Below are 16,699 nucleotides of genomic sequence, written 5' to 3' on the forward strand. Positions count from 1 at the left end.
TTTACAACCTACACGTACTATATGTATGTAGATATTGTAAATGCACGAAGAGAAAGTTGAGATACATTTAGTAGTGGTTTACAGTGACATATGAAGAGAGCAGGCATGCTCGGAACAATTTTGTATTTTTCTGTTTTGTTTGTGAGTTAACCTGTGTTATTTAAAATGGGGCTGTCAATCCACCCAATTCATGGGTCGGATTCTTACAAAAATCTGCCAAAAAAAAAATTATTTCTAGCAATATTTTTAATGAAAATTTTATAAATACAGTGGCCCTTTTCTAACCCTTACTTAACCTTACCTAAAATAAGCATGAAAAGCTACTGTGGAAATAAAATAAAAAAAACTTTAAATGCTACCCACCCACCATTTAACCTCTAGTTTGGAAACAAGAAAAAACTTCTTTTCTGCCACATTTTAAATACAAAAGTCATAAAAATTAAAAATCCGCATATTAAAATGCGGATTCGGAATCTTGATCCAAAAATGAGGGCAGATTTTCGGATTCGGATTGACAGTTCTAATACAAAACATTCTTCAGATAGTAAAATTGAATATGAGAATGCTGCTATATATTTTGAGGAGATATTTGTATATTTCTTTTTTAATAATTACAATGATAATTTTTATGTCACAATGTAAGTTTTTAAAATTATCTTAATGTGAAGCTTTTCTATAATTGAAGTCGGTCCGTAACAGCTAGCTTTTTTTTATATAATGGTTGTTTGTCCTACCATATCATTTTGAAACAATACCTTTATAAAAATTAAACATTATACTTTTTAGCGTAACTCTATGATTATTATCAGAATGTCTGTTTAAAACATTTAGATAATTTCTAGTAGGACAATTCGGACAATAATCCTTATAATAAAGTAACAGGATAACTGTCTGTCTGTCTGTAACGAAGGATCTCGCTAAACCGATATAGTTCTCTTTTACAGGGTAGCTTCTTTTATGTCCTAAAATAAAAATGGGCATGGTCGACTTTTATATAAAAATTGGGTCTCCCCCCCCCCTTAAGTGCCCATAGAGGACTCTATATGGGCGTAGCCGCTAGTATAGAGATATTTCCGTAATGTTTAGAATTAGTTATATGGAATTTTTGTATAATTATTTTGAAAATTTGTTTTAGATGTCGTCTTAAACGAACCATTATCTGGTTTAAATATTCTACAAAGTAAATGTTTTGTTTTTGAAATAGTGGAGCTACTCTATAGTTCACATTGTCTGTCTGTCCGTCCGTTTGACACATTTAAGGGAAACAGGATGTTCTCGGCTACTATTTTGGATATATGGCTGAAATTTCTAGTCAACATTTCTATAATTTTAATATCCATGGCGGTCAGACTGCTTTCAAGCAGCTAAAAACTGTTATTATCTTTTATTAAATTTTTGGAAAATGTGTCTTTTTCGGCGGCTGAAATTTTGTATATTCATCGCAATTAGCATATCTAATTAAATCTTGGGGCTAAAAAAACTGGTTTTAATCTTATCTTTGTAAATTTTATATCCGCGGAAAGCTGTTTATAATACGATGCGAAAAATAACTACTAATCAATTTTTATTTTATTTTATTACATAGAAAAAGATCTTCCACCAATTGGCGATAAAATTAGAAAATGCACAAGGTAAATATTTGAAATCACTCTATAAGTCACTTTGTCTGTGTGTCCATCCGTCATCCAAAATATGATTTATTCCAATTTTACGAAAAACAAAATGTTTGGAAAATAAAATATTCCAAAAGCTAGCGTTATCCTAGGCATTTCATATATCTTAATCTGACTTTTGTATGAATAAAAGAAAAAACGTGGTTTGGTTGTACAAAAATATGTACACATTCTAACCAAAATTATAGTCGGATTATTCCAAAAACTGTGTCCTTATTGGTCTACTAAACTGATTAGACATCTAGATCTATTACATTTATTTTTAAAACAATTTATTTTTAATTTTTAGATCATACCTTCAGCAAAGAATACCTATTTAACTTCTTTTGGTTGATATGTGTAAAAGAAAAGAAAGAGGTAATTTATTTTTTACCAGTGCAGCGGCACTCCCCCTAGAGGCCTCTAGGGTTAAGGAGGGAGTTGTTGAATACTAAATTTTTTTTTTTTTTTTTGGGGGGGGGGTTTCTAGAGGCCATTTCTCTTGGGAGGGTCGTAGTACCCTCCACCCCCACAAAAGTTATAAACCTTCCCGCAACAATGGACTGATTATTACACTAGTCCTCAAAGTTTTATAATAACTTTTTCTTAATCGTTTGTTTAACAACTTTGAGGACTTTTGATTGGTTTGTCTATTGAGTTGAGTATTCAAACGTTTCAAACACTAATTTTATTTTAGAGAAGAGGAAATTTTGTAAATCATCAAGGGATGTACAATGTACATCAATTTATCGGTCATTGTCTTATCCCTTAAGATCCCATGTGGTTTATAGAGTTTTTCTGCAAAGTCTAAAACCTTCTCCCCCTTTCTCCCCCAATCAATTAATATCGGCATAGGGCCCGATATTTTAGGGCTAAATACTTTTAAAAGCTAAATAGCAACTCTCTCTATTATTATCTGTCTGGCAATCAGCATTGCATGCAAATTCAGAGAGAGAGAGAGAGAGAGAGAGAGAGAGAGAGAGGGGACAATGGGCTGTTTATTACACTAGTCCCAAAAGTTTTTGATATCCTTTTTTATTAATTGTTAGCTTAACAAATATGGGGACTTTTAATTAATTTTGATTGGTAGTTTCATTAAGTTGAGTGTTCAAACTTTTAACTACTAACTTTAATCTACAGAAAAGGGAATTTTGTGTATCATTACTGGGGATATGTAAATAATTTATCGGCCATTGTCTTATCCCTTTAGATCCCTGTTGCATAGTACTAGCATTATTGAAGTCTGAAACAACTCTTGTATAGATATATGGAAGGGATAAGACGATCGCTGATAAATTGATGCACACCCCCAATAATGTTACACAAAATTACCCATTCTATAGATTAAAATATAGTGGTTGAAACGTTTGAACATTCAATTTGATAAACCAAAGTTGTTAAGCCAACGAATATAAAACTTTTGGGACTAGTGTAATAAACAGCCCATTGTCTCCTCTCTCTCTGACAAATACATTTGCATTTTAGAAAGTATTATATTTTTATATAAGGATGATAACATTCATAAGCAGCGAAGCACAAAAAAAGATCTAAAGGGATAAGACATTGGCCAATTAATAGATATATATCCCCAATGATGGTACATAAAATTACCCTTACTGTAGATTGCAATAAGTGGTTGAAACGTTTGAACACTCAATTTGGTTAACCAACCAATCAAAATTTATTAAACCTCCCAAGAGATGGTGAGCAAACGAATAAGAAAACGTTATTTTATAACTTTGGAGACTAGTGTAATAAACAGCCCAATGTCCCCCCACTCCCTGAAGACATTTAAAAGTTTCATACAAGTGATGATAAAACTATAGTATAGATGTATAACCAGACAACTACCTGGATTCCCCTGTTAAGGACCTTTTTCGTCTGCTTGCTAATTGCTTTTTGCCCTTTTGTAGCGACTTGGCTGTGTTTATATTCTCGACACTATTGATTGATTTTCAAAGACCCAATTGAAAGTAGGCACAGGGTCCTAAGGAAAAGATATGCAGTTATTTAACTCCTTCCCCCTCTAATGTTTTACCCTAATCATATGATTACAGTAAAATTAATCTATTTTTTTTTTCTTAGGAATTGTCTAATATATTTGGAGATCTGCCATGTAAGTAAGTTTTCTAAATCGCCTTGGGTATCAACACCCATCAGACAACCATCACTTTGATTGCACGATCTTTGTCTTAGAAGTCCTGACTATGCATTGTAATGAGTTGTGCCTGTTATGGGCCAAGGCATCCCCTTATTCTTACTATTTATGTCGCGCATCTGACATAGCGGCAGTAGGAACCATTTATAACGTCTTTAGTCATTACGTGGTGTCGGGTCAAGATTCGAACCTATCACCATCCCGACGACGAGCGGATGCGGTGCGTGTTAAGCCACGGTCGCGGGTGAGTTTTCTGGTGGTGACAGGTTCGAATCCAAGCATACATTACATAATACTTGTTTCATGAGAAGCATATTATAGTGCCTAATAAATAATTACGTCATACAATACCAATGACCAATGATAGGCCAGTATGCATTGTAATTGACCATTGGTAAACACTTGCCTATCATTGGTCATGTGTATTGTATGACCATTTTTTATTTGGCACTATAAGCTGCTTTGTTACTTGAAAATTACTGTATGCTAATTTCTACTATTTTTAGATAGTAAAAAGACATTTTAAGGGATTCCTTACAATAAAATAACAGGATGTTTGTTTGTCTTCTGTCTGTACCGAAGGATATAGCCAATAGCTGAACCGATATAGTTCTGATTTACAGGGTAGCTTCTTATATGTCCTGGGAAGTTTTTTAAAAACTATTTTGGGAGAGGACACCATCACCGTCCCATGAGAAATGCCCCTAGAAAAATTTAATCCTCCCACATAAAAAAATGCCCCAGTTTTGTTAGCCCGGGCCTTCTGCATCTTTGGGCTAACCAAACTGGTCTTATTCATATAATAATTCATTTTTATATCCGAGGAAAGCTGTTTATAATACAATGTGATAAATAACTATTCTATTTCAGTTGGTTTTGAGCCATATTCCACATTGCTCATGTTTCAAGCTATGCATATTTTTCAACATGCCGCATTTTTAGGTTTAGTTTTTTTATAGCATTGCTAATCTATAATTCCAAATGTTCGTCCGTCCATCCGTCCGTAAGACATGAATAGGGGGAAGCATGATTTTCTCGTCTCCTATAAATAGTCGCCAAAGTTTTATTATAACGTTTTCTGATTCGTTGTCCTATCAACAATGAGAACTTTTATTGAATTTTGATTGCATGTTTAATCAAGCTGAGTGTCTAAACGTTTCAAACACTAATTAAAATGTACAACAGGAAAAGTTTTGTGTATCATCATTGAGGATGTACATCTATTAATCGGCTATTGTCTTATCACTTTAGATCTCTGACAAAGAAAATTTTATTATTACCAATCTTTATATTCAGATATAGGAAGTAATATCGGGTATTACACATTAATGGCGGCTAGACTTCAACATAGGTATATAAATAGATAGATAGATAGATAGATAGATAGATAGATAGATAGATAGATACATAGATATATACTTAGATAGATAGATAGATAGATTTTCAGGAAAGTTTACTATCAGTCAACAGTCAATCAGTCAACAGAAAATTCACATAAGCCAGTGAAGTATATCAAACATACAAATAAATAGTTTTTCATCAAGAAATATTTAAAATTGAAACAAAAAAGCGTGAAAAATATAAAAAAGTTGCATTATTTACTGCTTTCACTTATAAATTCATTTGTTTTTATGTTCAAAGAAAGTTTTTATTTATGTTTATTTGTTACATTACAAAAACATTCAAAATTTTCCATTTTTTTTGGCATTATTCAAATTGTTTTTCACTTGAGTGAGTACGTGCTAATCAGTATATATTTCAGGGATCTGAAGGGATTAAAGGGATAAGACAATGGCCGATAAATTGATGAACATCTCAACTAATGATACACAAAATCACTCTGGTAGATCAAAATTATTGGTTGAAGAGTTTGAACACTTAACTATATGAACCATCAAATCAATCAAAATTAATTTAAGTCCACAAGGTTGTTAAGCCAACGAATAAGAATAAAATAATATAAGACTTTTGGGACTAGTGTAATAAACAGTCCAATGTCCCCTCCCCTCTTGTCATATGTACGAATAAACAGGGAGGAAGGGGACATTGCAATGTAAATTACACTGGTACCCAAAGTTAAAAAAAAACTTATTATCTTTTCTATGGCTTAATACTTTTTTTTGCTAAGTTTTGATTGATGGGATCCAAAGTAATCGTGTTTAAACTTTTCAACCAATAAATAATATTCTAAATAAGAAGTAATCCATCGTCCATTGTCTTATATCTGATCACTGACATTTAAACAAGGATGACAAAATCCATAAAAGCAAAGCTCAACAAACCAGACGGATAGACAAACTCAAACGCATGTAATATTAAACATTATTTAGAAGTCTGAACGAAAATTTCGTATAAAGGGGGAGGTAGGTTGTGCTAAAATTACCTAAAGTTGTGAGTTTTAAGGCTTAAAAACAGTAGTAGAACAATAGTATTCACTAAAAATAAATATATTATAATTTTTTGTCTATGGTTCTATTCAATAAAGAATACTCATATTTAATGAATATTAATAATAATAATAATAATAATAATGTTTATTTGGTGCTGCCAGGTACCCCCTAGCTTAGGAGATAGCATATACAATACTCTAAATTGCTGCTATCTATCGACAATTTAGAGTTTACATTATGATGTTTAGTCTCATACAAAATAAAATAATATATACTAAGAGATTAATTATTAACTAAATATAAATTGGTGGAAAAGAAGTAAAATTTTCAGGATATGCACCAGGAGCTACAGGAGTACTATCTTGACCAAAATGGGGATAGTGTATTTGATTCCTGAAGCCCCTTTTTAAAGGAGACGAAAAGAAAAAAAAGAATATAAAACAAATTAAATGTGAAAGGGAAAATTGAAACTTTAATTTAGTTAAATTGAGTTGTGAGGATGGTAAAAAAAGTAAAAAAAAACACAAATAAACATTTATATTATGTTAGAGAAATCAGTAAATAATAAGAAAAATGAAAAAAAAAATATATGAAGGAATTTAGAGAAAAATAAAACAAAATTAATATGAAAGTAAAGAGAATAAAAAGGAAAAATAATAAGATAGATCATTGTTGTATATAATTTTAATACCATATTTCAAGTTTTTAAATATCATTGAAGATTAATAAGTAAAGTTTTTATAAAAAGAAAGGAGAAATACTGTTTTTAAGCCTTAAAACTCACACTTTTACGGAATTTTAGCACATCCCACCTCCCTCTCAATCGTAAATAGAGATAAAAATAGTTTATGACTTGAATATTTTTTTATATTGATTTTTGTTTGGTTGGTTCATAAAGTTAAATGTCCAAACGTTACAACCACTAATTCTAGTCTACAGACGGGGTAATTTTGTGCATCTTCATTGGGGATGTACAATGTACTTAAATTTATTGGCCATTGTCCTATCTCTTTAGATCCCAGAATATGTGGGCAATCAAACATAATACCATTTATAATTAAACATATGTGCGACATCTAGTTCCTGCAGGGAGGGAGAGCACTTTAGACTGGAAATTATACTGGTACCCAAAGTTTTTATAACGTTATTTCATGGCTAACCTAAAACATTTTTCTGTATCTTTGTGTTAGAATAAATATATTAAATTTAAATGGATAGGTAGATAGATAGTAGATAGATATATAGATAGATGGCTATATAAATAGATGGATTGATGGATAAACAAATATATGGATAGATTATAGATTGATAATTCATGCATATCAATAGATTTTTCTTAGACATATGTATAATTAAATTGTTGGATTTGTAGATATTCAGATGGATAGATAGATAGATAGAAATATTCTCTACTCCAACCAGGGAGGAAGGGGAAATTTGGCTGTTTATTACAGAAGTCCCCAACAGTTTTATAATAACGTTTTTTTTTGTTGGCTTAACAACTTTGTAGACTTTTATTGAACTTTGACTGGTTAAATGTTCAAACATTTCAACCACTAATTGTAATCTACATAAGGTGTAATTTTGAGTATCATCATTTGGGATGTATATCAATTTATTGGCCATTGTCTTATCCTTTTAGATCCCTGCGTACCAATATAGATTGATTTCACGCAGTATAACATACACTTACATTATTTCACTACAGAAAGGGGATAGGGTGGGGTCGGGGTGCATGGAGAGGGGGTATGAGGAAATTTAATGTTTTCATTGAAAAAACGCCCCCCCTTCCCCTTTCCTTTAGAAAGCTAATTAATTATTACTCTTTAAAAGCGAATCTTTTCTATAATTAGTCCGGAACGGATAGCATTTTCCGTTAATTTAAGGCATGTTATAAATGTCCCATCGATTTCAATCGTTGCAGGGGAATTCCTGTAGTAGCTACCTGAATGTTCGTACGTCCATTTTAAACATGTTGAATTTTAAATTTTATAACAACAAATTTTTATGTGATATAATATCCAATTGATCTGATTTTTGGAATACTGATTCTAAGGACAAAAAAAGTACAATGTTATAAGCGAAGCATCTCTATAATCAAGTCTTAAACATGTAAGTCCTTTAAACATTATACTGTATGTAAACAAATTTTCAACAAATTTACTTACAATTTTGCTTTGACCTATAAATTTATATTCAGATTATTCAGTTCTGACCATCTACAAGTGTTAATGTTCTTTTGTCCTACCGTTTCATCTTCGCTTTTATGGATGTTGTTATCCTTGTTTTATTGCTTTTACTATGTGAAATAAATATACACAAACACACAGTGAAAATTTTCTATAATTAGGGTCGTCCGTACATTCATCAGTCCGTACGTCTGAAACGGTTAGCTTTTATTATTATTTGAGACAAGTTAGAATTGTCCAATTGGTTTCAAACTTAGCATAATGATTAGGTTAGTTAGCGTAGCAACTCTAAAACTGTTACCAAATAGACCGTACGTCCATTTAAAACATGTTGCTTTTTAACCTTTTTAACAACAATTTTTATGTGATATAATTATCCTATTCATCTGTTGTTTGGATTACTGATTCCTATTTCAAGCATGAACAAAGTTATTAGCGAACCATCTCTACAATTGTAAGTTTGTTCTTAAAAAGTATCCAGCAACATTTGACTGTAAACTGAACAAAATCTGAAGTATTTAAATCAGTGAAAAGGGAATGTGATTCTGACAAACAATTCTAAAGGAAAATTTCCCCACAACCTTCTTCTCTTTTTTCCCACCCCCCTTTTCAGTTACATGAAAAAACAAAATATACAACCAGACAGGGGCGTCCAAGCTTTTTCTATTTGGGGGGGTAAAATTTTGAAAATATAAATTTTTTTTTTGGGGGGGGGGGGTAAAAATTGAAAATCCAAAATTTTGGGGGTGCCCAAATTCATTTGGAGGGGGTAATCACCCCATTACCCCCCATCTTAAACGTCTATGCAACCAGATACTTTATAAGGTTTCGTGATTTTTTTTTAGAATTGTTGGTTAGAATTGCTACCCCTGACAGCAACAGTTTACCGTAAACTATACAAAATCCGAAATACTAAAATTTTTACAATTTAGAGTGTATGCTGTGGACCCTGTTGTAGAAAATCTTGCTTATATTAGGTAACATATTACTTCAATTATTGGCGATTTACATTCAAAGTGCCTAGTCAAGCACAGTCACCTTTCCCATCCCCTTATCAATGGATGTAATATATACGTGGATATTATGGCAGGAGAAAAATTGTCGTCCATTCATGTTGCAATATCTCCTCGCATTTCTTGGTCGTGCCGTTTATGCAGTAGGAGGGGAGGGGAAGGGTTAAAGTAGGGGGATGTGGGAGATCGTTATTTTAGCCCGCTACAGAGTTTACTTTATAATAGAACATGCAAATCTGGCGAAAGATCCAAGTAATAATGAATCCATTCCCATAAAATATATTCATAATATAGGAGAGAAGGACGTAGTTTTTCAATTATTTGGTTTAACTTTAGGTCAGTTTTATATAACGATAAAGATATTTTTTAGAAAAAAACAAAATTAATTAGTGAAAAAATCACGAAACCTATACATGAATTTCAGCGGTCGTTGGGGAGCAACACATAATCAAAATAACGAACGTTTTACCTGCCCCCAAATATTATTTTAGATTTATTTCGCTTGATGGCTATACCTTATTCCTGTTTTATAGAGCCAGTGCTGGATTAGGTGGAAATGAAAACAATATAACATTGATTAACAATGCAATAAGGTAAGTCTCACTGTTAACCCGCGACCGTGGTTCAACACGTAGCGCATCCGCTCGTCGTCGGTGAGGTGATAGGTTCGATCTCGGCTTGACACCGCATCATAACTAAATTAAAAATGGTTCCTACTGCTTCTAAATCATGTTCGCAACATAAAAAATTAGATTGGGCTATCATAGAGTTGACTGTCTGATGGGGTTTTATTTAACCTAATACCCCGGGTGTTTGGACGGAAAAGATGTTTAGCTCCTCTTAGTTTTCCTGGGTTGTTGGACCTGACGTCAAAGTGTCATGGATAGCACCATCGCATCTCTATTATCAAGTCATAAAATGTAAGTATGTCTTTAAACAGTATCCTGTATCTAAGCAGTTTTTCAATATTTCACTTACAATTTTGTTGCGACTTTTATACATTTATATTTTGACTATATAGTTCTGACATTGTACAAGTGTTTATGTTCGTTTGTCCTGCCATTTCACATGTTATCATTCTAGTTTTTCTATTTTCAGTGATGAAAGTTCTGAATTGATCCCCTGTTTACTAGAGGAAAATAATGATGGTAAATAGTGCATCAGCAAGTAGCTAGGCTTCTCAATAAATCACTTTGTCTGTTAGAACCAAAGCTGCTCTATAATTCACTTAGTCTGTCTATCCGCCATTTAGTTCGTAACACTGTGGGGAAATTGTTTTTATTCTTCTTCTCAGTTGCTTTTTGAGGTAGACTTAAGATTCCAACTTTAAAATTCCCAATATCAATGACCTTTAAATATGTAATTTACTTTTTCAGTCGGTCTGTTAGTCTTGATGCAAAATATAAACATTAAAAAGAGAGAAAATTTCCGTAAGTTTTTCTCCAATATAATTCTATTTTTGATTTTAACAAATGCTCTTTCAATCCCATTGTCTTTATTCCTTCATGATTTTTTTGTGCTTTGCTACTTATTGATACTTATTAGACTTAAGAGGGCCAAAATATATTGCTAAATATTTCTTTACTTATTAGCAGCTGCGCCCGGCCCCTAGAGAACTTAAGGTGGACTGTCCCATTTTTTATTTGCGTTTTAAAAGGAGAAAACAAAAATACATTTGTGGGGGGGGGGGGGCATTTTTTTTCTAGAGGCGATTTCTCTTAAGGGCAAGGTGGTATCCACCCCCAGACTTATCAGAAGCTACACTGTAAAGCAAAACCATATAGGTTCAGCGATTAGCAATATCCTTCAGTATAGACAGACAGATCTTGTTACTTTATTATAAGGATTTATTAACTTTGTTGAATTTATCTTAAGGAATGGTCTCTATGATGACAAGAAAAGAATTTAACCAGTTAAACAGTAAACAGGTAAATGGTTATTAAAAACAAGGATAACAACTTTCATAGGTAGAAAAGCACCAAGTATCCCGCGACCATGGCTCATTATCTATCTATAGTATAATTATCTCTAGAAAATGTACTATAATATATTTTAAGAAAGCTAGAGTATTGAAACCTATAGTATCATTATCTCTAGAAGATGTACTATAATACATATTTAGAAAGCTAGAGTATTGATACCTATAGAATCAGTATCTCTAGAAGATGTAATATAATATATATTTAGAAAGCTAGAGTATTGAAACCTATAGTATCAGCAACTCTAGAAGATGTACTATAATATATATTTAGAAAGCTAGATCATTGAAACCTATAGTATCATTATCTCTAGAAGATGTACTATAATATATAATTAGAAAGCTAGAGCATTGAAACCTATAGTATCAGTATATAAAGAAGATGTACTATAATATATTTTAAGAAAGCTAGATCATTAAAACCTATAGTATCATTATCTCTAGAAGATGTACTATAATATATATTTAGAAAGCTAGAGCATTGAAACCTATAGTATCAGTAACTCTAGAAGATGTACTATAATATACAGCATGACCCTCAAAAAAGTATTTTTAAGCATCTGCAGCCCTTATTTCTCAATGAATTTTAAAAAAATGCATATGTCCTTGTTCTCCATAGTATTCCACATAAGTAGATATAAAAATATTTTTTTTACCTCCATTAACACCGGAGATTTTTAGAGCTAAAGGTTTGAAAAAGTGACTGAGAAAAAGAATTTTTTTTTGTTTCTCTTATTTTTTGGATGGTTATATTATGTTTTTCTGGCAACTGAATAATGAGACACAAAGAAAAACAAGTTAACTAATTATTTCTTTTTTATTCCACCAAAAAATATAAATTTTTAATGGCAAAAAATACTACTGAATGAATTGATTATATGCAAATTTTAGGTTAGTTATTAACCCTTATTTGAGAAAAGGATTAATTATGACAGTTGCTCCGCCTTCTTTTCTGACATCTCAATAATTTAATAGGGGGTTAATTAAGCTTTTTAGACAAAAAAATCATTATGTTTTAATTTTATTTTCTTCATAACTTTTTTGTTATTAAAGTTAGGATTGTGAAACAAAAACAATTTTCCTGCTATATTCATAAAGATTTATTTGGTTTTTTAATCTTAAAAAATTTTGCCTAATAAGTAAGTTTTTCAAAACATCATTAAACTAAAAAGACTCAAAAAATATGTGTAAAAAAATGCTTTTTACTCAAAAACTAAATTTTTTATTTCATTTTTGTATAAAGTTTCTGCTAGTAACAAAAATAAAAGGATTTCTACCTTAATTTTGCTAAAAAAGTCGTTTCATGTTAAAAGTTACTTTTTCCTCAGTCACTTTTTCAAAACTTTAGCTCTAAAAATCTCTGGTGTTAATGGAGGTAAAAAAAATATTTTTATATCTTCTTATGTGGAATACTATGGAGAACAAGGACATATGCATTTTTTTATAATTCATTGAGAAATAAGGGCTGCAGATGCTTAAAAATACTTTTTTGAGGGTCATGCTGTATATTTAGAAAGCTAGATCATTGAAACCTATAGTATCAGTATATAAAGAAGATGTACTATAATATATATTTAGAAAGCTAGAGCATTGAAACCTATAGTATCAGTAACTCTAGAAGATGTACTATAATATATATTTAGAAAGCTAGAGTATTGAAACCTATAGTATCATTATCTCTAGAAGATGTACTATAATATATTCTAAGAAAGCTAGAGTATTGAAACCTATAGTATCATTATCTCTAGAAGATGTACTATAATATATATTTAGAAAGCTAGAGTATTGAAACCTATAGTATCATTATCTCTAGAAGATGAACTATAATATATATTCAGAACGCTAGAGTATTGAAACCTATAGTATCATTATCTCTAGAAGATGTACTATAATATGTTTAGAAAGCTAGAGTATTGAAACCTATAGTATCATTATCTCTAGAAGATGCACTATAATATATATTTAGAAAGTTAGAGTATTGAAACCTAAAGTATCATTATCTCTAGAAGATGTACTATAATATATATTTAGAAAGCTAGAGCATTGAAACCTATAGTATCAGCAACTCTAGAAGATGTTCTAGAATACATAGAAGAAGATGAACTAATAATAAAAATTGATGTAGAGGGTTATGAATGCAAGGTATTATTTTGATTACAAACCTTCCCTTGACATATGAAAATCTTCACTTTAAAGTAGAAAGTAGGTCCAGCGGCTAGCAAGATCCTTAAGTATACACTATAGTTAGAGTAGGGGTAATGCCTTGGCTCAAAACAGGCGCAACTCATTAACATGCAAAGTTAGGACTTATCAGACAAATGTCGTGGAATTTATAGAGTTGGTTGGGAGTTTGTACAGAAAAGGGGACATTTGGCTCCCCTTAGTTATCCTGGGTTGTTTGACCTTGCGTTTGAATGGACAGCATCCCCGCTAGTATGAGGTACATGTATGGCTAGAACATAGATTAGGTAGAATGCCTTGTCCCCAGAAATTGTTAAACCTGTAATATACAAATTGGGATTTTAAGACAAAAGTCTAGTAATCAATATGATGATCTGAAGAATAGTGAGATACCATAATTCTATATTTGTGAAAAAGAAGTTTAGAAATTTTTTGTTTACACAAATTAGCATCAATATTAAAAATCATTTAAAACCATACTTATTCTTTTTAGATATTAAACAATTATTTGATCTCCAAAAACAAAGTGAGTAATTTTCTTAATTTTAATTTTAATATTAAAATATGTATAAAAATTGTTTATGTATAATTAATTAATAAATTATCCATATATGTAAGTAAAAGGCTCTGTGTCTGTCTGTGTACTTAATGATCTCGCTTATCGATGAACTGATATGGTTCTCCTTTATAACGTGGCTTCTCATAGATCCCTGGAAGATTCATAACTAAATTTATTAGAGGGGTACCACCACAAACCCAAGAGAAATCGCCCCTCAAAAATACCCCTCCCCCCTAGAATTGGGTTATCGAATTAAAAACGCCTTTAAAGCCTCTAGAGGCATAGTCTGTAGTAATTAATAAATTAGATTAAAAGAAAAAACCCTATTTCTTTACAAACCTCTCATCGTTTTAGACTAAGTATGTGCCATTAATCCTAATTGAATGGAGTAAAATCAGAATTAATGAGAATGGCTGGTGTCCAAATTTAGATCAATTTTTACAGGTAAAATTACTTATTTATTAGAAAAGAAATAACAATACAGGAAGGCATACTTAGCTGCAAATAACACAAACCAATTAATCGTCCATTGTCTTATCCCTTTAGATCCCTATATATACTATTTGAAACTTTCATTAAATTTCTTTCATTGGTTTCAAATTTTGATTTAATCCTTTTGTATGGTATTTTTTTATTGCATTTCCAGTATGGCTTCAAAATCAATTAATATCCGCAGGAATAGAACTGGTCCTGTGCCCTAATAAAAAAACCATGTGTAGCATCGTATCACACACAATATTTTACTATTAATAAAATAAAACTCATAAAATTAATACCAATTTTGTTAGCCCTGCCTTCGGCCACCCGGGGCTAAGAAAACTGGTTATATAGTATATCATTTTAATATTAAAGCTGTCTATAATATTTACAATGCAACAATTAACAATTATTTGGAAATAATTTAGAACTTTGCTGGTGCTGGATATAAAATGTACCTGGAAGACGATATTTTCCTGACAATCCAGGATCCTTTACCAAAGTAAGTACAGGGGGCTTTCTTTCAAATTGCCCAGCGAACAAATAAATCTTAAATAAAAGCTATTTTATACATCAGTAAGCTTTTTTGTCCGTAGTGAAGAATCTTGCTAACTGCTGAACTGATATGGTTCTCTTTTACAGTGAAGCTTCTCATAAGTCCTTGGATGGTTTTAGCTATTTATTTTATTGTCTTGGTATAGTTTTGGGCTATTTTTTTGCTCCCTACTTAGAGTCCCTTGATGATAGGGGTGCAGCCGCGGTAACCTAACACAGCCTAAAGTATGAATATACATGCTATACATGATTTTTCAGTATAGTTAAGAACCGGTTCTAATCCATTAGATATTAATCGGTTCCGAATCCATAGAGAAAATAAATTTGTATTGCAGGGCAGACAAAGATTCCAAAGATGACAATCTTGTATTTATCCATCAGGATGCAGTGCAACAAATTTTAAATTTTGATTCAACAAATCTATTAGTAGCCTTTAGTAGTTGACCCTTAATTTTGTAGATATTTGTGCATTTTCAGAAAGTTTAAACTTTATTTTGATTTTTTTTAAATATAAATTTTTTTTTCTAAATATATGTTTTGAATTTTCTTATGTTGTTCATTCTTTTAATAGTTATTTATCGGATCGTATCATAGACAGCTTTCCGCGGATATTAAAATTGAAAATATTAGATTAAAACCAACCAGTTTTGTTAGCCATGAGGGGCCGAAGGCCCGGATCAATCAGTGCAGCCATCAAATTTCAATTTAGACACCCAGAGCCCTTCCTTGGGCCTATGAGAAATAACATTGTAAAGCAGTTAGAGAGATCCTTCGGTACAGACAGACACACAGTTATTAATATAGACAGACATCCTGTTACTTTTATGTAAGGACATATTATTATGATTTACTATTGGCCATAATTTCGGACGGCCAATATTAATTTTCTTATTTTATTTTGCAGTCTTTGTATTTCTATAGATGTCGATATTATTATTTAAAAATAAATAACCATATATGTATATCAGCACCAGTTGTTTGATTATTGACATTATATTAATCGATATATTATTACTTGGATGTTACACCAGATTTTCATGTACTCTGATAAAAAATACTTGCAGTTGGCTAAAATAACGACAACCCATAACAACCCCCTTTACTCCTTCTGGATGAACAAACTTACCAAATTACAATAAATGAGACAAATTTTAGCAATATAAATTGACGACAAATTTTCCTCTGTCAATATATCCACGTATATCCTATATCAATTATTATATTGAATTCTGATAATGATTAATGATATTTCTTTATGTAAAATGCCTCAATGGAATTATTCAAAATGAAGCTTTTCTATCATTAGGTTTTTTTTTTGTTAATTTAGTCATGTTATAATTGTCCTATCGATTTCAAATTTGGCATGGTGATTCATCTAACAGTTATGTACGATCCAGAAAGCGTCGCAACTCTATGATCGTTAACAAAAAGTATTTTTGTCAATTCAACATTTGACCTTATATATGATTTAGGTTATAAGCGTAGCATCTCTATAATAAAGTACTAAAATTGTTATTTGGTTATTTTCCAACAAGTCTACATAAAAT

At 31.3% G+C, this 16,699-nt stretch overlaps 1 protein-coding gene across 2 annotated transcripts; it reads left to right on the plus strand.

The window, feature by feature from the left end:
• The first annotated feature begins 539 nt into the window (after window positions 1–539).
• Window positions 540–15,698, plus strand: LOC145304317 (uncharacterized). 2 transcript variants are annotated; one of them, XM_080146186.1, is made up of 16 exons: window positions 540–638; window positions 1,136–1,180; window positions 1,586–1,631; window positions 1,963–2,030; window positions 3,738–3,772; window positions 4,681–4,752; window positions 5,107–5,161; window positions 9,322–9,366; window positions 9,936–9,995; window positions 10,501–10,550; window positions 11,278–11,330; window positions 13,412–13,522; window positions 14,055–14,087; window positions 14,475–14,564; window positions 15,026–15,099; window positions 15,488–15,698. In XM_080146186.1, exons 6-16 carry the CDS (start codon window positions 4,710–4,712, stop codon window positions 15,594–15,596), a joined length of 723 nt encoding a protein of 240 aa, XP_080002312.1. In that variant the 5' UTR covers window positions 540–638; window positions 1,136–1,180; window positions 1,586–1,631; window positions 1,963–2,030; window positions 3,738–3,772; window positions 4,681–4,709; the 3' UTR covers window positions 15,597–15,698. The 2 variants fall into 2 exon arrangements, with proteins under 2 accessions (XP_080002312.1, XP_080002311.1); XM_080146185.1 differs by having other exon boundaries at window positions 3,738–3,768.
• Window positions 15,699–16,699: the final 1,001 nt, after the last annotated feature.

The sequence above is a fragment of the Acartia tonsa genome, chromosome 13 (genome assembly GCF_053477335.1).
Source record: "Acartia tonsa isolate MP-2025a chromosome 13, ASM5347733v1, whole genome shotgun sequence".
Classification (NCBI taxonomy): Eukaryota; Metazoa; Arthropoda; class Copepoda; order Calanoida; family Acartiidae; genus Acartia; species Acartia tonsa.